At 41.8% G+C, this 27,558-nt stretch overlaps 1 protein-coding gene across 8 annotated transcripts in view; it reads left to right on the top strand.

Annotated features, from left to right (window-relative positions):
• prkdc (protein kinase, DNA-activated, catalytic subunit) overlaps positions 1-27,558 on the top strand; it is a 219,777-nt gene that overhangs the window by 69,608 nt on the left and 122,611 nt on the right. For all 8 annotated transcript variants that reach the window (XR_013498316.1, XM_078216124.1, XM_078216123.1 and 5 more), the window contains exons 34-43: positions 3,006-3,129; positions 10,554-10,712; positions 12,201-12,404; positions 13,090-13,275; positions 14,450-14,554; positions 15,574-15,741; positions 17,598-17,725; positions 19,121-19,328; positions 24,049-24,227; positions 25,045-25,213. Coding sequence is in view for 7 of the 8 variants with exons in the window: in XM_078216124.1 (XP_078072250.1) it covers positions 3,006-3,129; positions 10,554-10,712; positions 12,201-12,404; positions 13,090-13,275; positions 14,450-14,554; positions 15,574-15,741; positions 17,598-17,725; positions 19,121-19,328; positions 24,049-24,227; positions 25,045-25,213 (1,630 nt within the window). In the remaining variant the exon portion in view is untranslated. The remainder of the gene's footprint in view (positions 1-3,005; positions 3,130-10,553; positions 10,713-12,200; positions 12,405-13,089; positions 13,276-14,449; positions 14,555-15,573; positions 15,742-17,597; positions 17,726-19,120; positions 19,329-24,048; positions 24,228-25,044; positions 25,214-27,558) is intronic.

Raw genomic sequence — 27,558 nt, 5'->3', positions numbered from 1 at the left:
GAATAACCTCCATTGTGTTGTTGGCACACTATCACTGTTCTAAATGGGGCAGACTTCGAAAAGATCTAGCAATTCAAGACTGGGTATCCATGAGGCACTGTGGGCCATCAACAGCCACGGAACTGTACTCCAACACAATTTGCAACCTCATGGCCCAGCATACCCCCCACTCAACCATTGCCATCAAGCCTGGAGATCAACCTTGGTTCAATGGAGAGTGCAGGAGAGCATGCCAGGAGCAGCACCAGGCATATCTAAAAATGAGGTGTCAACCTGGCCAAGCTACCAAACAGGACTACTTGCATGTCAAATGGCATAAACAGCAAATGATGGACAGTGAAGTGATCCCACAACCAAGGGATCAGATCTAAGCTCTACAGTCCTGCCTCATCCAGTTGTGAATGGTGGTGGACAATTAAACAACTCACTGGAGGAGGAGGCTTCACAAATATCCACATCCTCAATGATGGAGGAGCCCAGCAAATTAGTGCAAACGATAAGGCTAAAGCATTCACAGCAATCTTCAGCCAGGAGTGCTGAGTTGATGATCCATCTCGGCCTCCTCCAGTGGTCCCCAACATCTCAGATGCCAGTCTCCAGACAATTCGATTCACTCCACATGATATCAAGAAATGTTTGGAGACACTGGATATTGCACAGGTAATGGGCCCTGATAACATTCTGGCAATAGTACTGAAGACTTGTGCTCCAGAACTTGCCGCTCCCCTAGCCAAGCTCTTTCAGTACAGTTACAACACTGGCATCTACCCAACAATGTGGAAAACTGCCTGGGTATGTCCTGTACACAAAAAGCAGGACAAATCCAACCCGGCCAATCGGTCTACTCGCGATTATCAGTAAAGTGATGGAAGGAGTCATCAACCGTGCTATTAAGCAGCACCTGCTCAGCAATAACCTGCTCAGTGGCGCCCAGTTTGGGTTTCGCCAGAGTCACTCGGCTCCTGACCATACAGCCTTGGTTCAAACAGGGATGAAAGAGCTGAATTCCAGAGGTGAGGTGAGAGTGACAGCCCTTGACATCAAGGCCAGATTTGACTGAGTGTGGCATCAAGGAGCCCTAGCAAAACTGGAGTCAATAGGTATCAGGGGTCAAACTCCGCTGGTTGGAGTCATGCCTGGTACATAGGAAGATGGTTGTGGAGGGCCAGTTGTCTCAGCTTCAGGGCATCTCTGCATGAGTCCCTCAGGGTAGTGTCCTTGACCCAACCACCTTCAGTTGTTTCATCAATGACCTTCCCTTTGTCATAAGGTCAAAAGTGGGGATGTTTGCCGATTGTGCAATGTTCAGCACCATTCGCAACTCCTCATACTGAAGTAATCCATGTTCAAATGCAATGAGATCTGGACAGTATCCAGGCTTGGGCTGACAAGTGACAAGTAACATTCGCATCCCACAAATGCCAGGTGATGACCATCACCAATAAGAGACACTCTAACCACTGCCCCTTGACATTCACCGCCACTGTCAACACCCTTGGGGTTACCATTAACCAGAAACTCAACTGGACTCGCCACATAAACACAGTGGGTCAGAGGCTTGAAATACAGTGGCGATTAACTCACCACCTGACTCCCCAAAGCCTATCCACCATCTACAAGACACAAGTCAGGAGTGTGATGGAATACTCCCCACTTGCCTGGATGGGTGCAACTCCAACACTCAAGAAGCTTGATACCATCCAGGACAATGCAGCCCCTTGATTGGCACCACACCTACAAACATTCACTCCCTCCACCACTGATGCTTAGTAGCAGAAGTATGTACTATGTACAAGATGCACTGTAGCAATTCGCTAAAGACTCTTAGACAGCACTTTCCAAACTCATGACCACTTCCATCTAGAAGGACAAGGGCAGCAGATACATGGGAACACCACCACTTGCAAGTTCCCCTCCAAGCCACTCACTGTCCTGACTTGGAAATTTATCACCGTTCCTTTGCGGTCGCTGGATCAAAATCCTGGAATTCCCTTCCCCTTACGGCATTGTGGGTCAACCCATTGAACATGGACCGCAGCGATTTAAGAAGGCGACTCATCACCACTGCCTCCGCTTGCTTCCTCTCTCCCCAACCCTCTGCTCACCAACTCCCTCCTCAACAATCCACTCACCTCCTGCCTCCTAGGCCCTGCACTCGCTTCTTTGCGCTAGCCTGAACTCGCCCCCTCCAGCTCCCCTGTCACCACCTCCCTCCCCAAACCAGCTGACTCGCTGTAAACCCTCCTGATTCAATGCCTCCCTCCCTGACATTCTCACTCACCTTGTCCCTCCCTGACCTTCCAAATTGAACCACTCACCCAACTCTCTCACTTGCCTCCTCTCTGCCTGACTCTCTGTCACCTCCTCCCTTCTAAAGCACCCAGACACATCGTCTTCTCCTGACTCTCCACTTCCCTCTCCTGCCATCCCAACACCACTCCCATCCCAATTTGCCTCTTCTCTATCTGACTCTCTACTGCTGGCTTTCCTACCCAACCTACCTGACCAATCTCCCTTCCCACTTGCACCACGTCCACCCCACCACCACTGACTATCCTGACTTCTAACTTCCTCACACTCAGTGCCAGGGACCTGAGTTCGATTCCAGTCTTGGGTGACTCTCTGTGTGGAGTTTGCACATTTTCCCCGTGTCAGTGTGGGTTTCCTCCCACAGTCCAAAGATGTTGAGGGTAGGCGGATTGCCTCTTAGTTTCCCAAGATGTGTAGGTTAGGGAGATTAGTGGGTCAAATACATGGGGTTATGGGGATTGGGTCTGCGTAAAGATAATGTAGCTCCATTATCATCTGAAAAATTGATTAATATTTCAGGTTGGAACCTTGTATCAGAACTTTCTTTTAATAAAGATGCTGACACAAAGTGTTAGTCCATCTTTTTTGTTTTCAGGAGCTAATTGACTGTTTTTAACACTTTGTTTCTATTATTTCAAATTTCCAGCATTTTCATGTGTTCTAATTTGTAATTTATGTTTTAATGTGTGTGGCAGCATTGAAGGTCTGTGCTGTGTAGATCTGTACAGACGGACAGATCATGACAAATTAAGTTCCATCCTTTTGGCGTGCAAACAACTACACAAAGCTGGACTTCTGAGCTCTGTATTGATGTGCCAGGTAATTTTTATGTCACAAGTGCAGTGTGAATCGCACATATTTTTGAGCAATTTACTTTTATCTAACAAATTCTCAAATATGCTGCAGACAATTGAAACAAATTTATTTATTATTGAACCAATACCTAATGATGGCATTTCTCACATAATAAGGCAACTTCACATCCAAAAGATAATTGGTGTTTGGATCGCGAGCACTGTTCTTGCATAGAACATGATTTCATTTTAGAGATTGATGTCAGTGTAATAAGGCTAAATAAGTTTTGTGAGCTAAACCATTGGTGTAATGGTAATGTCACTGGGCCAGTAATCCAGAGGCACATGCTAATGCCCTGGGGCCAAAGGTTCACATTTCACTATGGTAGTTGTTGGAATTTAAATTCATCAATAAATCTGGATTCTAAAGGTTGTCTCATTAATGGTGACCATGAAACCATTGATGATTATTGTAAACACTGACCTGGTTCAGTAATGTCCCTGAAGGGAGGAAATATGCTATCCTTATTTGGTCTGGCCTACATGTGGCTCCAGTCTCCCAGCGATGTAGTTGACTCTTAAATTGCCTTGTGAAAATGGGCTGGCAAACCCAAGAAGAAAGAACTGAGAGATAACAAGCCCGAATTTAACTTGGGGGTGCGGGGAAGGGTCATGCAGGCAGGGGCCAGGCAGGCTGCAAATTGTCCTGATTTCTATAGCATGCAACCTGGGAGATTTGAACTCCTTCATATTATGTCAGTCTTCAGGTCAATGCCAGTGGAAAATAGTGGGTAGGATGGGAAAATGGCACCTCCGGGGTCGAAAAGCAGCCTGTTAAGCAGTTGTGAGGACTAATTAGTCGTAGTAGGTGAGAGAAGTCCAGGGCAGGGGAGGTCTTCCCTGTGTTCCAATAAAGATAGTTTAAAAGCAAAGGAAAAACATTTACGTTTTGGAGTTTTTCTGCCCCTGGCTCCTCATCCTGCGATACTGGCCTGCGGGGAAGCCAGATGCCCCTCCATCAAGGCCTCTGGTTAAGGTTAACAGTTGATGTTTCTGGAGCCTGATCCACATGGTTAAAGAAAGGGCATGAGAGTTTTATTGGGTTTGGATTTCAACAGGTTAAAATTAGAAACTAGATTGAGTGGGCAGCATGGTGGTACAGTGGTTAGCACTGCTGTCTCACAGTACCAGGGGCCAGGGTTCGCTTCCTGGCTTGGGTGACTGTGGAATTTGCACGTTCTCCTTGTGTCTGCATGGGTTTCTTCCGGGTGCTCCGGTTTCCTCCCACAGTCCAAAGATGTGCTGGTTACGTTGATTGGCCATGCTAAATTGCCCATTTAGTGTCCGGGAGACTAGCAGGGTAAATACATGAAATTATGGGGATATGGCCTGGGTGGAATTGTTGTCGGTGCAGGCTCGATGGGCTGAATGGCCTCCTCCTGCGCTGTAGGGATTCTATGGATTCAATGATTCTGGGGATGAAGGGGTTGACTGGAGCAAGCTGAGAGGGGTGATTGAAAAGCAGCAGTGCTGGTAAGAGATTAATTGGATTAATTGAATTGTTTATTTATTTAATTAGTCAGCTAGTGTGTGTATTTTTTTGGCCTTTACTTTAACAGCAGTTTTTCAAGTTTAAAGTGAAAACTAGAAGTGGGCAGCAAAGGAGTCTGGGAAGGGTTTTTATTTTAACTTTAAAAGTCAGTTACCTGGGTGGTTCCCCCTCAGTAGTAGTTTTTTTTTCTCTCGGGCCCCTAGCCCTATAAATTGGTGCAGAGGAGATACCCGATCCTCTACACTGGTAGAGGATCCCACCCTTCCATCCTCCTCTAACCTAATTATAAGTGTGGGGAAGTTTTTTGTTTTCTTTTTTTCTTGCTGGTAATGGCTTCAGGGATGGCAGTTCAGGCAGTATGCTGCATCTCCTGTGGGATGTATGTGGTGAGGAAATCCAGTAGTGTTTCAGGAGATTTTAGTTGTAAGAAGTGCATTAGATTGCAGCTTCTGGAGGAGCGTGTAAAGGAGCTGGAGGGGGAGGTAGAGGAACTCCGCATAATTCGGGAGGCGGAGGTGGAAGTTGATAGGAGTTATAGAGAAATAGTAACTCCTAGAAATGAGGCTTGGGTCAATGCCAGGAGGAGGGGTAAGAAGCAATCGGGAAGACAATCCCCTGGGGCGGTTCCCCTCCATAATAGGTTTTCGGTGCTGGAGGCTACAGTTGAGGAGGAATCAACTGAGCATAGAGAGCAGATCTCTGGGGGTGAGCCGAGTGAGAAAGCTCAGGTGGTTAGGGGCTGTAAAAGACTGGGCCTTGTGATTGGGGACTCCACAATTAAGGGGACAGATAGGAGGGTCGGAACTAAAGGTAGGGACTCAGGGTTGGTGTGTTGCCTACCAGGGGCTGGGGTCCGGGATGTGTCTGACAGGGTATTCAGGACTCTTAGGGGGGAGGGAGATAAACCACAAGTTATTGTACATGTGGGGACACACGACATAGGGAGGATAGGGGAAGGGGATATTAGGCAGGGATTTATGGAGTTGGGGTGGAAACTAAAGGCCAAGACTGACAGAGTGGTTATCTCTGGACTCTTGCCTGTACCACGGGATAGTTTAGAGAGGAATAGGGAGAGGGAAGGTTTGAATTCATGGCTGAGGGGATGGTGCAGGAGGGAGGGGTTCAGGTACTTAAGCAATTGGGGCTCGTACTGGGGAAGGTGTGACCTCTATGAGAAGGATGGTCTACACCTTAATCAGAAGGGGACCAATATCCTGGGGGGTAAATTTGCTAAGGCCATGCAGGGAGGTTTAAACTGATTCGGGGGGGGGGGGGAGGGATCCTGAGTAGTGGGGCTGAAAGTGAGGGATGCATGGATGGGGACTGCAATGCACGGCATTGCAGAGGTGGGGTGGAGCAGGGTTTGAAATGTGTATACTTCAATGCCAGGAGTATTCGCAATAAAGTGGGTGAACTTGCAGCGTGGATCAGTACCTGGGACTTCGATGTTGTGGCTATTTCAGAGACATGGATAGAGCAGGGGCAGGAATGGATGCTGCAGGTCCCGGGGTTCAAATGTTTTAGTCGAAGTAGGGAAGGAGGTAGAAGAGGGGGAGGGGTAGCATTATTGGTCAGAGATTGTATCACAGTGTCAGAGAGGAGGTTTGATGAGGACTTATCTGTTGAGGTAGTATGGGCGGAGATTAGAAATAGGAGAGGAGAGGTCACCCTGTTGGGAGTCTTTTATAGACCTCCTAAAAGTTCTAGAGAGGTTGAGGAAAGGATTGCGGAGTCAATCCTGCTTAGGAGTGAAAGTAATAGGGCAATTGTTATGGGGGATTTTAACTTGACTAATATTGACTGGAATTGTTATAGCTCTAGCTCGTTAGAGGGGTCAGTTTTTGTTCAAAGCGTGCAGGAAGGTTTTTTGACTCAGTATGTAGACAGGCCAACTAGAGGTGAGGCTATATTGGATCTGGTGCTGGGAAATGAGCCAGACCAGGTGCTAGACTTGGAAGTTGGTGTGCATTTTGGTGATAGTGACCACAATTCGGTTACGTTCACCTTAGTGATGGAAAGGGATAGGCATGAACCTCGGGCCAGTGGTTTTAGCTGGGGGAAGGGTAATTATGAGGCTATTAGGAGAGAATTAGGAAACATAGGTTGGACTAGGAGATTACAGGGACTGGGAACGTCCGACATGTGGAGTTTTTTCAAGGAGCAGCTACTGCGAGTCTGTGATAGGTATGTCCCTGTCAGGCAAGGAGGAATTGGTAGGGCTAGGGAACCGTGGTGCACCAAAAAAGTTTCGTTGTTGGTTAAAAAGAAAAAGGAGGCTTATGTTCGGATGAGACGTGAGCACTCGGGTAGTGCACTAGAAAGCTTTGGATTGGCTAAGAGGGAGTTGAAGAGCGAGCTTAGAAGGGCTAAAAGGGGACATGAGAAGACTTTGGCGGATAGGGTTAAAGAGAATCCTAAGGCGTTCTATAGGTATGTCAAGAACAGAAGGTTGGTTAGGGCAAGTTTAGGGCCAGTTATAGATGGCAGAGGGAAGTTATGTGTGGAACCGGAGGAGATTGGTGAAGCATTGAACCAATATTTCTCTTCGGTGTTCACGCAAGGGGACATGAATATAGCTGAGGAGGACACTGGGTTGCAAGGGAGTAGAATAGACAGTATTACAGTTGATAAGGAGGATGTGCAGGATATTCTGGAGGGTCTGAAAATAGATAAATCCCCTGGTCCGGATGGGATTTATCCAAGGATTCTCTGGGAGGCAAGAGAAGTGATTGCAGAGCCTCTGGCTCTGATCTTCAGGTCGTCGTTGGCCTCTGGTATAGTACCAGAAGATTGGAGGTTAGCGAATGTTGTCCCATTGTTTAAGAAGGGGAACAGAGACTTCCCCGGGAATTATAGACCGGTGAGTCTCACTTCTGTTGTCGGCAAGATGTTGGAAAAAATTATAAGGGATAGGATTTATAGTTATTTGGAGAGTAATGAATTGATAGGTGATAGTCAGCATGGTTTTGTGGCAGGTAGGTCGTGCCTTACTAACCTTATTGAGTTTTTTGAGAAAGTGACCAAGGAGGTGGATGGGGGCAAGGCAGTGGACGTGGTATATATGGATTTTAGTAAGGCGTTTGATAAGGTTCACCATGGTAGGCTTCTGCAGAAAATGCAGATGTATGGGATTGGGGGTGATCTAGGAAATTGGATCAGGAATTGGCTAGCGGATAGGAAACAGAGGGTGGTGGTTGATAGTAAATATTCATCATGGAGTGCGGTTACAAGTGGTGTACCTCAGGGATCTGTTTTGGGGCCACTGCTGTTTGTAATATTTATTAATGATCTGGATGAGGGTATAGTTGGGTGGATTAGCAAATTTGCTGATGACACCAAAGTCGGTGGTGTGGTAGACAGTGAGGAAGGGTGTCGTAGTTTGCAGGAAGACTTAGACAGGTTGCAAAGTTGGGCCGAGAGGTGGCGGATGGAGTTTAATGCGGAGAAGTGTGAGGTAATTCACTTTGGTAGGAATAACAGATGTGTTGAGTATAGGGCTAACGGGAGGACTTTGAATAGTGTGGAGGAGCAGAGGGATCTAGGTGTATGTGTGCATAGATCCCTGAAAGTTGGGAATCAAGTAGATAAGGTTGTTAAGAAGGCATATGGTGTCTTGGCGTTTATTGGTAGGGGGATTGAATTTAGGAGTCGTAGCGTTATGTTGCAACTGTACACAACTCTGGTGCGGCCGCACTTGGAGTACTGTGTGCAGTTCTGGTCCCCACATTACAGGAAGGATGTGGAGGCTTTGGAGAGGGTGCAGAGGAGGTTTACCAGGATGTTGCCTGGTATGGAGGGGAGATCCTATGAGGAGAGGCTGAGGGATTTGGGATTGTTTTCGCTGGAAAGGCGGCGGCTAAGAGGGGATCTTATTGAAACATATAAGATGATTAGAGGTTTAGATAGGGTGGATAGTGATAGCCTTTTTCCTCTGATGGAGAAATCCAGCACGAGGGGGCATGGCTTTAAATTGAGGGGGGGTAGTTATAGAACCGATGTCAGGGGTAGGTTCTTTACCCAGAGGGTGGTGAGGGATTGGAATGCCCTGCCAGCATCAGTAGTAAATGCGCCTAGTTTGGGGGCGTTTAAGAGATCCGTAGATAGGTTCATGGACGAAAAGAAATTGGTTTAGGTTGGAGGGTCACAGTTTTTTTTTAACTGGTCGGTGCAACATCGTGGGCCGAAGGGCCTGTTCTGCGCTGTAATGTTCTATGTTCTATGTATGAGGAGAGATTAAATGGTTTGGACTTGTACTTGCTGGAGTTTAGAATGATGAGAAGGGATCTGATCGAGCGATATAAAATTTTAAAGGGGATTGATAAAGTAAATGTAGACCAAATGTTTCCTCTTATTGGGAAATCTAGAACAAGAGATCACAGGTATAGGTTGAGATGCGGTAGATTTAAAACTGAGATGAGGAGGAACTACTTGCAAAAGGTGGTGAATTTGTGGAACTCGCTGCTCCATAGCACGGTGGAGTCTGAATCGTTGAATGGTTTCAGGAGGGAGATAGACGTATTTCTAATTTTTTTTAAAAAGGGGAAAGAAGGATATGGGGAGCAGGTGGAGAGGTGGATTTGAGACCAGGGAGAGATCAGCCATAGCCTGATTGAATGGCGGAGCAGGCTCGAAGGGCTGAATTTGCCTACTTCTGCTCCTAATTCCTGTGTTCCTATGGAAAGGCAGTGTATCTCTGGGTAAGTTCCAAGGGTGTTTTGTCCTATTGTCTTTTTATTGCCAGTTTGTTCTTCCAAACAAAAAGCATGTAACTGCGGTACAATAACATTTTGAAACCAGAAAAAAGACGAGTAAAACATGTATCTTTCGGGATAAAAGGTCTTTTGGCCAATTATGATTGTTACATCCTGAATCCATTGCTGCTGAGGCTATTGCCAGACATTATCGACTCTTTTTGCACTCAACAAATCTGGAGCCTTTCTCAAAATCATTGATTTACTTTCCATTCCTCACACTATGCTACACAGCAGACCATAAACCAAGAAAAAGCACATCCACAACAAAAGCACTCCAAATAACTCAATGAGAATGGCAGTAAGAGTGCACTTGCCCATCTCTCCATTCACTTTTGGAGGAGCTACCAATTTACAGGATATACGAGTGACATTAGCAGAAAAGGACATTGAATATTGACTCACTGCAGTTTGCACTTCTACCTCTGATGAATGGTTTCAGAACAACGGAAATGCAATTTTATACTTCCAAATGAGGGAATGCTTGGGAAAGAGTGGAACAAATTTTCAGTAACTAAACAAATTCTGACAGGTGAATGCATGCAATTAAAAATAAAAGTAGATTCTCCTCTTCAACCCCAGGAGATTAATAAATATCTTGTTTGGTTGAGCTGTTTTTGGGAAAAGAATCCTATCCCAAAAAAAGTGCTAGTTAACCTATGATGCATTGAAAATAGCAAGAAGTCTCACAACACCAGGTTAAAATCCAACAGGTTTATTTCGTATCACAAGCTTTCGGAGTGTTGCTCCTTCATCAGGTGAGTCAGTGCTCTGAAAGCTTGTGATACCAAATAAACCTGTTGGACTTTAACCTGGTGTTGTGAGACTTCTGACTGTGCCCACCCCAGTCCAACGTCAGCATCTCCACATCATGGCTACCACCGGCATTGAAAATATTTAGATAATCGGCTAAATTTACAACCTGAGAGTTTGAGGTTGAGGCCACTAAATGAGTATTTTACTTGGCTAAAGCCTTGCAGCCCAGTGGTTATAGATGAAAGTTGTTTCTCACTTAGAACCTCATCCAAGCGTATTGACCAAATTTTATGTGTATATCCAGATTGTGAGAATCATTTGGTTAATTTAGCATTTACATATTGGTCTGATCATTAATGTTTTAAATACTACCATTATTTTTTAATACAGACTGGGAGTATTGACCTGCCACTGAATTCAAAGCTTTTATCCACTGTTTACAAAGGAATTGCACCTGGAGATGAGAGAAAGTCACTCCCATCAATAGATGTCAGCAGTAAGATGTTGGCAGATGGACTGTTAGAACTGTCATTTTCCCTTGGTGGGCAGGTCAGTGAATGTGTTGTGATGAATAATATATTTTACCACCAGCGGTTAGACAGTTCGTCATTTGGGTGTAAACGACCAGGTATACACTGGTGCCTTCCTTGCGAGCTTGGGTGTCTGTCCCCTTGACCCATGGAGGCCATCCCCTCAGACAACATCAAAGCAGCCTCCTTGATAGCATCTCCTGTTAGCTCTCAAGATGGAACCTTGCTCTCCTTGCCGAACCCTTGCTAAATCACCCTGGCGAGCCTGAGCTTACTAAGCTTGGTGCTTGTGCCTTTTCCATCTATGCTACTGCTGCCACCTGATTCACTTTCCTGCTCGAAAGGTGGAAATAGCTCTGTTTGAACTTTGCTGGAAAATGCTTTTGACTCCCATCGCCACTATCTCTTGCCACAGGCGCATGAAAGTACATGTATGGTGGAACTAAGGAGAAAAGACACCATTCCGCAAACAAAATATAAAACAAACATACTATTAGCCCAATCCCATCCTATTCAAAACTCATAAATAGTATGTAAATGATTGAGAATTTAATGAACCCAACCTGAATATGTATGATTTATGGATTTTAATAGAAAATGCAGATTGCAGTGGACCTTTTATTCCCTTTCTGTAAATTAAGGAGGTCTGTATTTTAGGATGCATTTTAATCATTTGTATGCTGAAATGATCAAAATTGTACAATCCTTTTGTTTTTTTATGCTTTTTTTATTTTAATGATGTCTACAACAATACCATGAGTTATGATTACTTGTTTTATTTATATTGATATCACAATTCAGCACTTGCTGCCTTGATTATTTTGACAATCTAATTATTTTATCTATTCCCATCTGTAGCCAATACTCTGTGATGATACTGGGACTGACGAGCCGCCAGCCATCCAGTTGGCTGACAGCTCTCGGGAACAGGAACTTGTCCCTGAAAGGAATGGGAACCCTGAACACAGACACTTAGTTGCCTGCTACATGTAAAATTGAGTCAGTGCTCCATAACTGAATGAAATGGGGTTTTCCTCCACTTTCCAGGTGGTGAATGGAGCCATTGCATTGCATCAACACATTCTTTTTGTTTGAACGTTCATTTCCCTTTGGCTATTTGCAACAGCCAGTGTGCTGGTTATATGCAACCAACTCGTGCTTGCAAAACTCAGAATATAGTGTCCAACATTAGATGTGATTCTGCAATTGGACAACACTTATTAAACAATGTTGATTCTGGATTCCTAAATCCCTCCACCTCTCTTTCCTACTTTAAGACACTCCTTAAAATCAAGCCTTAATATCTCCTTATGTGGTGGAGTGTCAAATTTTAATGCTCCTGTGAAGCATTTTGGGATGCTTTTCTATGTTAAAGGCATTCTGTAAATGCAAGTTGTTGTTATGTAAGATCAGTTTAGATTTGAATATGATTTCTGACAACTTTTCAATAATGCTGGGAAATGAAGTTGAAACCACCTGAATATACTCTGTCTCTTGATCACTATAGTGTGAGGAACTGGTCTCCTTGCTATTGAACACAATTGAGCTATCTGTGCCACTGTCAGGGGCATCCCAGAGACATTTCATCAGTTTTTCCCATGGTGAATACTTCTACAATTTGTTTCCGGAAACGATTAATGGTGAATTGCTTAGAAATCTTAACTCTACAGTGACCCAATTAATGGGATCAGCAAGCGAAAACCCTAAAATGGTAAGCACTATTCAAATTACAATTATATAGATATTATTTTGGATAAATTGTTAATTGTCAGTAGAGAGGCAATTAAGGCATCCCTTTTTCAATATACAGAAGATATCCTGCAGTGTTTCTCATTGTTGGTCAGAGCATGCTGTTTTGTAATAGTCGGGATGTGATGCACAATGTATTAAGTAAATAATACTGCAACACATAGTACTGATTAAATATTTTCAAGTATAATCACTGTTGTAATATAGGATAAGGTTTACTCTGATTAGTATTGATTTATTCTAAACCATGATGACTCCTGTTTCCACAAATGAAATTTAAATGGTTCATACTCTTATTTTTTTTTCTTTAAAATCTTTATGGTATTGTTTTTAAGAAAAGACTTCCTTTGCATAGCCCAGGCAGGCTAGCTACAATAGTTGTTAATGTTGCCTCATATATGTTGAGGACCAGTGTTGTAACTCTCAAATGTAAAAGCTTTGTAAAGCCCAAACCAGCTAGGAAACTTATACGCATGTATTAATTTTATGGTAACTTACTACAGTGTCAACAAAAACGAAATCAATATATGGCGAGGCGTGTGCAAAGTTAAATTTATAGAGATTATGTGGATACCATAAGATATTTAACCAGTTCACACTCTGGCTTTGAACATTTATGATGCTCATTTCTTTCTCCTTTTGTTTAGGTGAGCACTGTGCTAAATGGAATGCTTGATCAGAGTTTCAAAGACCATACTGTACGGAAGAAGCAGGGTATTCTCCTGGTAAATGCTGTACTTAAAAATTGGGCAAAACTTGACTCATGGTGGACAAAGGATTCTATTCCTGAGAGCAAGATGGCTGTCTTAACTCTGCTTTCCAAAGTGCTGCAGGTATATTATGTTTGGCAACAGTCTCTAATAAATGTGAAGGAATGCAATCAGCATATGGAATTTGAGCCCATGGCAGGATGTACACCTTCAAAACCATGTCGCTTTTTGGAGCGCATGTTGAGAGCGAAGAGAATGTTCCTTGTTATTATAAGAAAAATTAAGGGAAAGTATGATGCAAGTTTTTGTTTGTTCTAAATTAAATGTATTAATATTGGGCATAATTGTATTTCACATAGTTTAATAAATAAGCAGCTTATATTGTACAGCTGTTCTGAAGAATTGGCAGGGTAGCAGCTCTTGCTTTCGGCTGCCTGGGTCACATGACTCCTTCCTTAAACCTTTCCACCTCTTCCTTCAACTTTAAAATCCACCTTTTTTCCAAGTTTTTGACCAGCTTTTGTGATAGCTCTTACTTCACCTTAGTCCAGTTGTTCATTTTTGATTGATTGCATCTCTGAAATGCGATAATTAGACTAGAAGAGCACAGAAAGATGCCATTTCATCCAAGGAATCTGTACTGACTCTTTTGGAGAGCAATTCAGTTGGTCCCACTCCTCTGCTCTTTCCCCATATGTCTACAATTTTTCTCCTTGCAAATATTTGGTAAATTTGCTTTTGAAGATTACTATTTAATCTGCATCCTATTGAGCGGTGCATTCCAAATCATCCACCTACTGCACTAAAAAAAGTTTGTCTTCATGTTGCCTCTGGTTCTTTTGGTCAATTCTAAAGCTATCCTCTCTGGCTATTGACTATTCAGCCTTTTAGTTTATTTGTATTCACTCTATCTTCTCTTAGCTTTCTTTGCCCTGAAGAGAAGAACACCAATTTCTCCAGATAACTATCTCTCAGCCTTGGAACCCCATTCTAAAAATACCCCTCTGCAAAACACACATTTATGAAGTGCCCTCTTAGCTGAAAAAGCAGGTTGTTAGGGATCATAATTCTGAATAGATTGAGAATGGGATTTTCCAATGAAATTGTTTTACTGATGATCCTCACCCATACAAGTATATTAAATAGTTTTCAAATATGACATTAATGTGTATCTGTTAATGTGTTACTGTGACCAGATCAAAGGATTTCTTGGAAAAAGAATTTTCCAATCTGATTATGGGTTAGATTTATGTATGTGTATGGTTTTGCTAATTTGAGTGTATGTTTTTTCTTTCAGATTGATTCCTCAGTCTCTTTTGGCAATAGTCATGAGGCATTTTCAATGGTATTCCAAACTTATACCACAATATTGACAGACTCAACATTGGCTTTAAATTTGAAGGTATTTCTTTAAGCCTTTTTGAGGAAAAGCTAAGTAAATGATGTAATATAGCAAAGGTTCTGGATGTCTGAACTATTTTGAGGGTGTGAAATCCCTCTTTCTTTCTTCCTTTGCAGTTCGGATCGCCAAGTGTCACTTACCACCAGCAGTAAAAAGATGCTTAAGTGCATGTTCCTGTTAACTGACCTGCACCTGAGTGTATTGCTTTTCTGCTAGCTAATTGTGCTAACAACAATGATTCTGTCACAGTTCCCCTCTCATTTCCTTTCTCCTTGATTCTCTTCTCCCATGGAGAGATGGAAGTTCTGTGCTTGTTAACATCCTCCAGCAGCAAGACTGTAAAAAACGAGACTTTAAAACAATTGTGATAGTAGGAAGTTCAAAATTATATATGAAATGGAGAAACCCAGATGCATAAGTCGGTTGTTGGAGTATAGTGTGGTGGCTCAGCCTAAATTTGGGCAATTTTGAGAGCTAAAACTAACTGACTAAGAGATTTTTAAAGCAATTATAAGGGAAATATGATGAGAAAAACAATGAAGGACTTTGACAGAGTAGGGCCAGAATTCTCACCAAAGAATTTGGTGCTCAGCCAAATCTCCACTCACTGCAGCAGGACCAGAAAATCTCGCCAGCATGAACTGTCGGAAAATTCCGCCCTCGATGTCAAGGAAAAACTGTTCTCTTTGACAGGAACGCTGATGCCTCTTGATAAGTAATTGACAGAAGAGCTGGAGGGGAGCTGAGGATCAACAACATTTTCACAATTTATTATGATCAAGAATGCATGCTTGCAAGAATGGTGGGAGTGGATTCATCAATAATGTTTGGAAGGATTGGATAAATACTTGAAAAGGAAAAGAATTGCAGGAGTTTGGGGAAAGAGCAGAGGAGTGTGATTAATTGGAATCCCTTTAAAATCTTTACCCATTATTGCTCTTGCCAGATTTGAAAAGTTTATCCATTGAATGAATGAAATTAATGCTAAAATATTCTGAGACTTGCTTTTATTTTTGCAGACCAAGGCAGTGATTATACTACCATTTTTTACACATCTTCCAGAGGAAAATCTTACCGTGCTTAGAAATGCCCTCAACCAATTTGTGGCTGCCCATTTCCCTATGAAATCAAATGAATTTCCTAAGGGCACATTGAGGTATAATAACTACATTGACTGTGTCAAAAAAGTAAGTACAATTTGTTAGCATCATGCTATTTTTGTTTTGGGCTCAAGGGTGGGGTAGTAAGTTTAATACTTTTAGAAGAACTAAATTAGCACTCTTCACTACGTGTTCAGGATTGGAAAGGTAAATTTCAGTTGTTTTGAGAAAATGAAAAATGTGAGAATCAATTTTCTTCCAAGTGTTTATGCATTTATCGCAGTGTTCCTCTTCAAATGTCTGTTACAGGTATAACTTCAGCTGAAATATGCTATGAATATTTTAGTTAACATGCTATATGGAACAATTTTAATCTCTTTTATATTGCTTGAGATTTTTGTGCAAAAAATGGATGTTTTCTCCCTTCCACCATTGGTGATACTTTGGAGAATATCTGCACCTTCAGACATCCCCACAAGAATTCTATCATCATCATTATTTGCCGATTAAATCCGTGCAAGTTTCAAAGGAGTCTGGGAGATGGAAGACAATGGGTTGGGCATTAAGTCAGGGAGCTGGTACAATGTGAAAATAATGGGTTGAAAGCATTATCTTCCTCCAGAGTGAGTTAAATCATAGTTTAAACATATTTTCCTGATTTCTCTTCCTGGTCCCTACTTTAATCAACAAATTGAAATAGTTCTCTCTCCTTATGAACTGTTCCCAACCTTCTAAAACTAGTGTTGTCACCCCCCTCTCAGGATCACCCTCAATCCATGCCTACTGATGTCCCACTTCCAACCTCCCTTCCTTCTCTAAGGTCTGTACCCTTCTCCTTTTTGAGAGCCAAGTTCCTGATTTTTCCAAAATGCTGGAAGGAATTCATAAATGGTGTTTGAAGCCTTTGACAGTCAAAACGCACCATCCTCCTCCAAGGTCTCTGCTCTTCAGCTCCGTAGGACTTGTCTTGCCTGCCTCTATCCTTGTCTATCCAATCATAGCTCGAGTATCTCTGATAGTGTTTAATTCATCCTCACACTGTCGCCACTGAAGCCCCCTCTGGATCCTCCTCTTCTTCTACGTTCTGCCCTGGGAGGCATCATTCACAGCTAGAAGGTCTGGTTATATGTATATGCTGATGACTCCAAGCTGTACCTCGCCACCATTTCTCTCAATCCCTCCACCAGCTTTGTGCTGTCAAGTTGCTTATTCGACATGAACTGTAACTTCCCAAACTCCTCCGTGCTACTGATTATATTACCCCATTGTCTCAAACTGAACCAGACTGGTTGCAGCTTTGTTGTCCTGTTTGACACTGAGCTGAACTTCTGACCTTGTATTCTCTCCATCACAATGACTGGCTTATTTCACCTTCATAGGATTACCTATCTCCATCGCTACCTCAGCCCATCTGACACTGAAACTCTCATCCATGCTTGGTCATTCCCAGACTCAATTACTGTAGTGCTGTTCTGACCAGCCTCCCATCCTCCATTGTGAAGGTTATCCTTCATGATCTCACCTTCATTGGCCCAATGTTTTGTTTTATTTATGCGTCTGGAGTGTACCGAGGAATGTTTTTCTATGTTAAAAATGCTAGCTACACAAATAACATTTTTTGTTTTACTCCAAGCACTAGTACTGATTTTGCTGTATCACCGAGTGAGTGTACAATGCAGTCTCCCAAGTAGTGTTGTTTATATATGATGTTTTGCTGAAATTGAACTAATTTGGAAAATTGGAGAAAAAGTGAACTTACCTCCTTTTTATTTGTTCATTGGGTTTTTATTATTTGTTTAGGAACTGCCCAACACTAATTTCTTATGATAACACCAGTGAATCAAAAAAAGACTTGCAATTAGAAGAAAATAAGATGGTTGATTTATATTTCCCGATTCATATGTTTATTGTTTACTCCAACTGTGATTCAATGTGTTTTTCAGTTACTGGATGGTTTGGAACTATCTCGGAGTCCACTTTTGTTAAAAATTCTGACTGAGGTTCTGTGTCGTGACAGCAAACATGTTATGGAAGAAGCATTTCAGACCTGTTTCCAAAATATAGTAGAAAGGTATATGTTGCATATGATGTAGGAAACTAAAATATGGGGGGCTGTCAAAGTGTAAATCCTTGTGTTTTTAGCCTTATTGCTACTTAAGATTAATAGTGCAATTGGATATGATATGTATATGCTAACAGCTTAGTATATAGTATATATAGGATATAATAATGCTTACAGCTCTAATGCTTGAACTTAATGTTGAATTTGTTACCCGAGAGATGTGTGAAGATTTACATGTGACTATATATATATATTGATATTTGTGCTTTGTCTTGATTTTTAGTGCGATAAGTACGCTTTTTGTTCACAGACTTATTTGATTGAAAACGAGCTCTTCATGGGATATTTATTGAACACCGTTTGCTCTATTGTTATCTCCCAATCTAGATATTCTTTTGTCATACATCATCCATAGCCTAAAGGGTAGATAGGCTATAAGTTCTCAGGGCTGCGCCTGTGCTGATTTGAATTGGTTGACAGGAACAGACGAGGGTGATGACCAACTTTTATGAGTGGTTGTCCAATAATATTGATATTTGGAACCTGAATAATAGAAGTACCCTGTGTGTTTTTTTTACATGTATACACTGATGGATCTTTATCTAACGGCTGCAACCAAAATTTGTGAAGTAAAATAATATTTTAAAAGATCAGATGTGTCCCAATTTTTCTTTCGTAATATGCAGCAAATTCTGTAATTGGGGCTGGTGGGGTGGTGATGGTGCTGATGGATGGTGTAAAATGACATTTGAGAAGCAGGATGCCAAAGTATGCCACAGCCTATTGGTCATAGATGTGCAGTCCTTTTCCAGAATCATCTCTTTGGCTCCACCTGGGCCTCTGTTCAAATTCAGCAAAAACTGGCCCAGAGACATAATGATTGAAAATAATTCCTGATGACACTCTGGGGTCTGCCCATGTTTAATTTTGGTGACCCAGCTGAGATACCAGTAATAATATCATAGGTGTGGACTTTATATTCTCACAGAGCTTCAACTGGAACCATTGCCTTGCCACATCATATCTTGTGCTGAGGCCAAGAGGTCAGACTGGTATCTTCCTTCCAGGCATCTATCAATGTTTGCAATGTAACTATGACAAAAACCTCTTCGGGCATTTTCACAATCTAAGGTGGTTTCCACTTCAAGCTTTCACACCAGTTTTGTTCCTGGCCACCACTCTGAATCACTGATTGTAGAGAAATGATTTTGAGCTCATGGCTATTCAAAATATTCATCCAACTGGTTGTCAATTTTTCTGCAATTTTGAGATTGCATTGTGGTGTGGCATTTTACTGAGCAATTTGGATGCTGTATGTTTATTTTATTGTTGCATGGTTTAATAAAGAATGTGTTCATTTTTGGTTTGCACTGTAATTTTAGATCTTTTGTTCAACTATATTAGGGGTACCTGCGAAAAGCAAGTGGCCCTGCTGGAAGCTGCATATGAGATGTTCAGGAATGAAGAGATGCTTCCTAATACTACTAGACAGTTTGTATTGGACCGTTCTCTTCTCACTCTTATTGCCCACTGCAGTCCAGATGCTTTAAGAGAGTTTTTCTGCAAAATTGTTAAAGATGCCATGGAGATTGTACAGTCTAGATTCATAAAGGTAATCAGTGAATAGGTTACATTTGTAATTACACCTTTTGATTGCAGTATGTGCAAGTGTAGTTTATTTTTTTTTCTGAATACTGTAATCATTTCTGCCTTTGGAATAGTAATTTGCTTATTTTATAGTTAATCTAACAAAAGATTAGAAATAAAAATTGGTGTAACCATCCCATAGAGCCCCTCCAGCCTGATTCATCATTCAATAATATTGACCTCAAATCCACCTTCCAACCCGATCCCCAAATTTATAGGCTTTCTTATTGATCTCAGCCTTGAATGCACTCACTTTGTACTGGCTATGACTTAGCTGTAGGTGAAGAGTCGTGAATCTTATATTAATACAATTGAGGATTCGACATCTGGTAATGCATCCAAAATCTTATTCTGGATGGTAGCATCAATTCTGTGAACTCCAGAGTCATTGTCAGCCTTTCCTTTCCAGTAGAAGCATCCCCCTACTTGTTCCTCTCCCCAGGAAGGAGAGTCTGGCTGAGGCAGCAATGTTAATTTTGCAGTCTTGATAGTTTGTGTAATACAGTTGTAGTCCTTGCCAGGTGGTCACTCTTGAGATTATCCATCAGTGTTGTAACATTCCAAGTTGCAACACATAAAGTTTGTTTTCTTTGATTACAAAGATGATGATCCTATAGGGACGACCTGTTTTTAGGGAACCCTTTTCTGGTCATTTGTGGTGAGCAGGGGGTATCCTGAAAAGGACTGCTCAATCACAGTTGCGGTTGACAAAAGACACCTCTATCTTTTTCTTTATTCATTCGTGGAACATGGGCATCGCTGGCTGGCCAGCATTTATTGCCCATCCCTAGTTGCCCAAGGGCAGGTAAGAGTCAAACACATTGCTGTAGCTCTGGAGTCACATGTAGGCCAGACCGGGTAAGGACAGCAGATTTCCTTCCCTAAAGGACATTAGTGAACCAAGCACAGGTGTCCAGTGATCATCTTTCACCTGTCGCCTGTGTGCAGATTCTTGACCAGGGACCCCCAGGTTCATAGATCTGTCCCTGTTACCAATTCGCCATCACCACAGCAAGACCCTGGAGTTAGCCAGCGCTTAACATGGGGATCTTGGCGCTATCATTGTCCACACAATATTGATGGGTCAGATTTTGGTGATGCCTCAAACCATGATGACCGGGACCACCTTGCCATGTGCAGCTTTTTGCAGAGATGCATAGTTTTTCTTTGCCTGTTCTGCCACGAAGGACTAATTGGACCACAAGGTGACGGCCCCTCTCCTTAACTTTGCCACCATGGGTAGCCATACCAGAAGCAAGGGTACCTGACAGAATTGTCATGGGATCGTCAGAGTGCACAAGCCCTTCTACCAGGTGGAGGTGGTGATCCATTGAGATAACCCCCATACTATTTACAATCTACTTGACAGAGGCAATTCACCTCAGAATGAACTGCCCTCTGGTGTTTGTATTTAATATCGTCTACATGGAAAACCCCTTAACCTTTGTTACCTCAATGCCTAAACTAAAATGACACTATAGACTTATATGACCTACAGTTTGCAGATGACCACAATGTTGTTACTGTTTCTGCACTGGATTTGCAAACCACTCTTGATCCCCTCAATTCTGCATGCAAGGATTTTGGCATGAAATGACCTTTGAATGTTGCCAGAACAAAACCCATATAGCAACCCACAGCTGGTTGACCAAATATTCCATCTCCCATATAAGTTGGAGGAGAGACTCTGGAATATGTTGATCATTTCTCATACCTTGGCAGCCACATCGCAAAACGCCACCATTGACAAGATCTAGCAAGGGGTCAGCTCTGCCAGCTCAGCCTTCTACAAACTATACCAACATGTATTGGGCAACAAATACCTCTGCAAGGCAACAGAAGTCCAAGGGTGGAATTTTCGATGTTTTTTTTCTAAGTGCTGGCTCAGGCGAGAAAAGCAGAATGCAGCACATTGGCTACACAGCTGGCTTTTATAACCATATTTTCCAGCACTTTGGGAAAAATAAATGATGAATGCGTGTCCCACACCGTCATGCTGGTGGCCAGTATCGCCAGCTTTCCAGATTTACATTTTTAAAGGGCTCCCTGATCTCCAGTGCTAAAACTGAAAACACAGACCTCCCCTACCCCCGTCCTCCAATGGACACCAGGAGGCCCTCCTCATGGATATGGGGAACCCCTATATCCACTGCCACCGTCGTGAACTAAACGGAAAGAAGGAAAGAAAAGGCAGCAAGTTCTATATTTTGGTTTCCACAACCTTGTGGGACATGTTGTCCCATATGTTTAAAGTTATGAGATTCAAGAATCGGCTTGTTAAGTCAAATGAAAACTTAGGGCAGAAGCATACAACCCTGATTCCTTGAATCGAGGGGTAGCCGATAATAAAATGGCTGAGGCCCAACCACTGATACTTGCGGCACCTTAATAGTCACAACTTACCAACTTGAAAATTATCTATTTATTTTATTCTATTTTCTGTCCTTTAACCAATCCTTTATCAATGCTAACATTTACCCTAGCCCCATGAAACCGTTAACTTATGTAACAAACAGCCTTTTGTGCAGCGCCTAATGTCCTTCATAGAATGGCTACAGCTCTGAATGAGGCTATTCAGCCCGGTGAGCCCATGCTAGCTCTCTGCAAATGCAATTTAACCAATTCCCCTCCCCTTCCCCATGGTCCTGGAGATCTTTCCCCTTCAGGTGCTTATCCAATTCCCTTTTGAAAGCCGGGGTTGAATCTACTTCCATCACCTTTTCAGGCTATGCAGTCTGGATTGTGACCACTTGCTGCAACAAAATATTTTTTCCATGTTGACTTTGGTTATTTTGCAGATCAACTTTTATCTATGTCCTTTAGTCACCTGTCAATGAGTGCAGTTTTGCCTCCAGTTTTTTCTGCTCGATGTTATTTCTTATCTCCACCTGCACTGATTCTCCAAGGCGGCCTTCACGACACACGACTGCGCAGAATCGCTGAGTAGAAACTGATAGCCAAGTTCCGCACACATGAGGACAGCCTCAACCGGGATCTTGGGTTCATGTCACACTATCTGTAACCCCCACGACTTGCCTGGGCTTGCAAAATCTCACTAACTGTTCTGGCTGGAGACAATACACATCTCTTTAACCTGTGCTTAACCCTCTCTCCAATCACATTGTCTGTACCTTTAAGACTTGATTACCTGTAAAGACTCTCATTCCAATCATTATTTTGTAAATTGAGTTTGTGTCTTCATATGCCCTGTTTGTGAACAGAACTCCCACTCACCTGATGAAGGAGCAGCGCTCTGAAAGCTTGTGGTTTGTGCTATCAAATAAATCTGTTGGACTTTAACCTGGTGTTGTGAGACTTCTTACTGTGCTTACCTCAGTCCAACGCCGGCATCTCCACATCCTGATTTTCCAAACCATTCATTTTCAGTTTGGCTCAAGTACTGCTCTGAACCATCCATTCAGTTCTCTGAAGTGTTGGACCTTATGTCAATTTGCATGTCGCTCAAGTAGTAATATAGAAATTATTAACTTTGCTGTTCTGCTTATTTATTTTATCCTACTCCTCAAATTCACTCAACATTCCTTCCTAAGCTCTCAGAACTCATTCCTGGTTCTGCTTAATTCATTGGTTCACATGAGGACCACAGCAACTGGATCCTCTCTGTCATGCTTCCAAGCTCTTTTCCAGCTTCAAGGACCCTGGCATGGGGCACGCAGTGCAGCTTTCAGGACTTCGATTGTGGCTGCAGAGAACAATATTGATCCCCTTTTGCAATACTATTCCCTATTGTTATCACATTCCTTTTTTGCTCCCTCACCTTGGATAGCTTTCTGTATCACAGTGCTGAGATAAAATTGTCCATCCTCTCCTGGAGTCTTTATTCTCATCCACACTGGTAGCAAATCCCTATCGGTCAATGGTTGAGTGATTCATCGCATCATCTCATGGCCCTGTACTGCCTGACTCATATTCCTTAACCACTGACAAATCTAAACTATTACCTAAGCTCAGAGATGTGACTGCTGCCTGGATCAAAGTATCTAGGTAACTTGTCCTCCTCCTTGATGTCCCAGCAATGTTTGTAGCTCTGAGCCAAAGTTCCTCGAGTTGCTGACTGCAATTTTGGTTGTTCAGGATTTAATTGGTCTCCACCAATTTCCACATGCTGCAGTTATAACGCAGTACTGAGCCTGCCACCCATCTAACCTTGTTTTATATATTTAATTAATAAATGTTTTTATTCACTTGATGTTTTTAGTTTGATATTCAGTTTATCTAATTTTTTCACCAAATAGTTTAAACATCTGCCTTTGATTTGAGAGCAAAAAAAGGTAATTCCCATCAGCCAATCATCTATCTGTTGTTCTGATCTAATTCCTGATTAATCTGTGCTGTCTCTTTCTATCTGCTTTCAATTTTTTCTCCATCGCAGTCAGCCACTAGTCCTAATCCCACTGTGCTCCTGACTTTCTCTTAATTTGAAACAGGTACGAAGTGCCTTGTACTATTTTAAAGAAAACATCAGGAAAATAGAATTGTGGTTTTACAATTAATAAGTTTAGTTATTTATTTAAGTTTATTTATTAGTCACAAGTAGGCGTTCATTCACACTGCAGTGAAGTTACTGTGAAAATCCCCTCGTTGCCATAGTCCGGCACTTGTTGGGATACACTGAAGGAGAATTTATCATGACCAATTTTTGATAAAATGATTGTTCATTGCAGACAAACGAATCCACCTTTGAAAACCAGTTGACAAAGAAAATTGGCTGTTACAAGCTGTTTGAAGTCATGTACGCACGCCTGCCAAAAAATGATGTCTACACAGATGAATCAAAGATAATCCAGGCTTTCCATTCTTCGGGTAACATAGAGGGCAACAAACTTTCCAAGACTTTACTGAAGTAAGGATCTGCGATCCCAAAAGCAGAAAATAACTGCATACAAGCTCTTTAATTTTTCTTTATCTATATGCATAGTTTGAAGATGTTTATTGTGTTTGCAGTAGTGTATGCAAGTATTTGTTGATCCTTGTCGTTATCTACATTCCAACCCAGTAGCTTATCTTATGGAATTGCCTAATGTTACACAATTTTGGCTCATTCTGTCCACCAGATCTGTGCTGCTGTTTTATGCCCTCATGAACTACTCAGTTTGATCTCACACTCCTCCCTCCCTATACTTCAGTGTGACTTATTTCTAGCTAATTTTATTTTAATAGATCCCTGCTTCAATGGGTCTGTTTCAAATTGTGAGATCTTACATTTTAAAAACATAATGGGCCATATCTTCCGAGCTCCCCCAACATCAGATTGGGACGGTACCCCAAAGATGTGCTGGAGAAACCCTCTCAGAACTTCACAGATAATGGTTTGCATGGCAATTTCCAGAAGTGCAAACTTCCTCTAGGTAATTCCCCTGCATTGGGAACCATCTGAAAATGCAATTTAAATCGCAAACTTTAGATGGTTTGACAAGGTTATATCAATCTAACGCTGATTGCCACTCTGAGGAAGTTACGACCGTGTGTGGTGTGTGTGATGTGTGTGTGAGTTATTGAGATTTCATTGTGATTAAGCATTCTGTAATATACATAATGGTATCCCACTTGAGTAAAAAAAATCCTAGATAAAAACTGTGACACGTTAATTTTTTTCAGGAAGCAGTTTGCAGTTATACAAGTAACAGAATGTGTTTGTGTTTTCTTTCTGTCCTCTGAAGGTCCTGCTATGATGCAGTTACTGAAAACATGGCCGGTGAAACTCAGCTCTTGGAGAAGCGGAGACAGTATCATTGTGCTGCTTATAACTGCACGATTGCTCTCCTCTGTTGTATTTTCACAGAGGCTAAGTTTTATCAAGGCTTCCTTTTCAGTGAAAAACCAGAGAAGGTAAGATGGGATTCTTGAATTTAAAAGTTAAATTCTTCCTGAGACTATGCCTTGTCTAATTGTTTCCCTATCTGTTGCTAATATTAGTAAAAGTTGCAGTTAATAGTGTCTTAAGAATGTGAGCATTCTTAGAAATGATTGCAATATTTGTATTTACATAAATAGTACTTTGCATCTTCTTTTAATGAATGTAATTAATCCCTATGGTATGAGGTGGGAAGATGGTTTTCTTTTTGAGAGTTTCCACATGGTGATTTGAAGGTCCAGGAACATGATAGGTAGACATTTGGTAGAATCTCAGAATTGTAAACTGCAGGAGGAGGTCCAACATGCCTGTGATAATTCACCAAAGGAGTGATCTGAGTCCTACTTCCACACTCTTTACCTATACTTTTCTTGAAAATATATATGTAGTTATTTGATGCCTTATTAAAAACTAACATGGATTCTTCATCCTTCACTTTTTTTTGCTGCACATTGCAAATCTCAAATCCCTCCCTTCATTTTATTTGTGATCTGAAATTCATACCCTTGAGTTAGCAACATTTCATAGAAAAGTAGTCTAGCATAGCACAGGAAGAGGCCATTTGACCCACTGTGCTGGTGATAGCTCTTTGAAATAACTGTTGATTAGTTCCACTCCTTCACTCTTTCTCAGCCCAAAGCTTTTTTCAAGTGATCATCCAATTCCCTTTTGAAAGTTCCAATTTAATCTACCCTTTTCAGATCATGACTCACTATGTAAAATGTTTTTCCTCATGACTCTGGTTCTTTTGCTGTTTTCCTCCAATCTGTGTCCAACCCTTCTGCCACTGAAAACACTTTCTCTTTATTTGCACTATCAAAACCAATCTTGATTTTGAACACCTCCATCAAACCTTCCCTTAGCCTTCTCTGCTCCAATGGAAAAGCCCCAGTTTCTCTTGGCCCTCCACATAACCAAACTCTAATTCTTTGTGCAATTCTTGTAAATATCCACTGCACCTTTTTTTAAAACCTTGACATCCTTCTCAGAGTGTGGTGCCCAGAATGGGAGACAACATTCTAGCTGGCACCTAACCAGTATTTTATGAAGGTTCATCATTGCTTCCATGTATTTGAACTCTATGCCTCGATTCATAAATCCAGTGACCCCATATGTTTTTTTAACAACTATCTCAATTTGTCCTGCCACTCCAGATTTATGTTTGTATACCTCTAGATTCTCTGTTCCTGTCCCCTTTTAAAATTGTATAATTTAGTTTATATTGCCTTTCTTTATTCTTCTGAATTATTTCACATTTCTCTGTATTAAATGTTACCTACCACTTGTCTGCCCTTTTCACCATCTTATGTTCTTTGAGGATGCAACAAGCAGGGTGGAAAAAAAGTGAACTAGTAGATGTAGTCTATTTGGATTTCCAACAGTCATTTGATAAGGTACCACCTTATAAAAAGAGCCACAAGATAAAGATCTCATGCTGTTGGGATATTCTATTAGAGTGGATAGAGGGTTGGTTAACAGGAAACTGAGTCTGTATAAATGGGTCATTGTCAGGCTGGCAAACTATAACTATTGGAGTGTCACAGGGATTTGTCTTAACTATTTACAGTCTATACTCATGACTTGGATGAAGCGACAGAGTATATTGTAGCCAGATTTGCAGATGATACAAAGCTAGGTACACAAGCAAGTTGTGAGGATGAGGCAGAGTCTGCAAAAGGGTGTAGATAGGTGGTGAGTGGACAAAACTTGGCAGATGAAGTATAATGTGGGAAAATATAATGTCCATTTTGGCAAGAAGAATCGAAAAGTAAAATATATTTTGAATAGTGTGGAACTTCTAAATGTTGATATTTAGAGTGTCTTAGGTACATGTGTGGAAGGAACATGGAAAGCTAATGTGCAGTACAGCAAGCAATTGAGGAGGCAAATAGCATTTGACTTTTATTGCAAGGGAATTGGAGAACAAGAATAAGAAAGTCTTGCTTCAATTGTACAGGGCTTTGGTGAGACTACATCTGGAGTACATTTATGGTCTCCATTTTTAAGGAAGGATAAACTTGCTTTGGGGGTGATACAATGAAGGTTCACTAGATTGGACAGTATTCTCAGCCCAGGAACCAATGATGAAAAGTTGAGTAAATTGGGCCTTTCTGGAGTTTTGAAAAATGAGAGGTAATCTCGTTAAAAGTTTTCCGAAGGGGCTTGACAAGATAGATATTGACAGCTTGTTTCCCCACTAAGGAATCTAGAACATGGGGACACAGTCTCAGGATAAGGGGTCCATTATTGAGAAATTTCTTCACTCAAAGGGTTGGAAATATTTGGAATTTTCTACCTCAGAGGAATGTGGATGCTCCAT

The sequence above is a fragment of the Mustelus asterias genome, chromosome 7, assembly GCF_964213995.1.
Source record: "Mustelus asterias chromosome 7, sMusAst1.hap1.1, whole genome shotgun sequence".
Lineage (NCBI taxonomy): Eukaryota > Metazoa > Chordata > Chondrichthyes > Carcharhiniformes > Triakidae > Mustelus > Mustelus asterias.
This window is presented reverse-complemented; position numbering and strand designations above follow the sequence as displayed.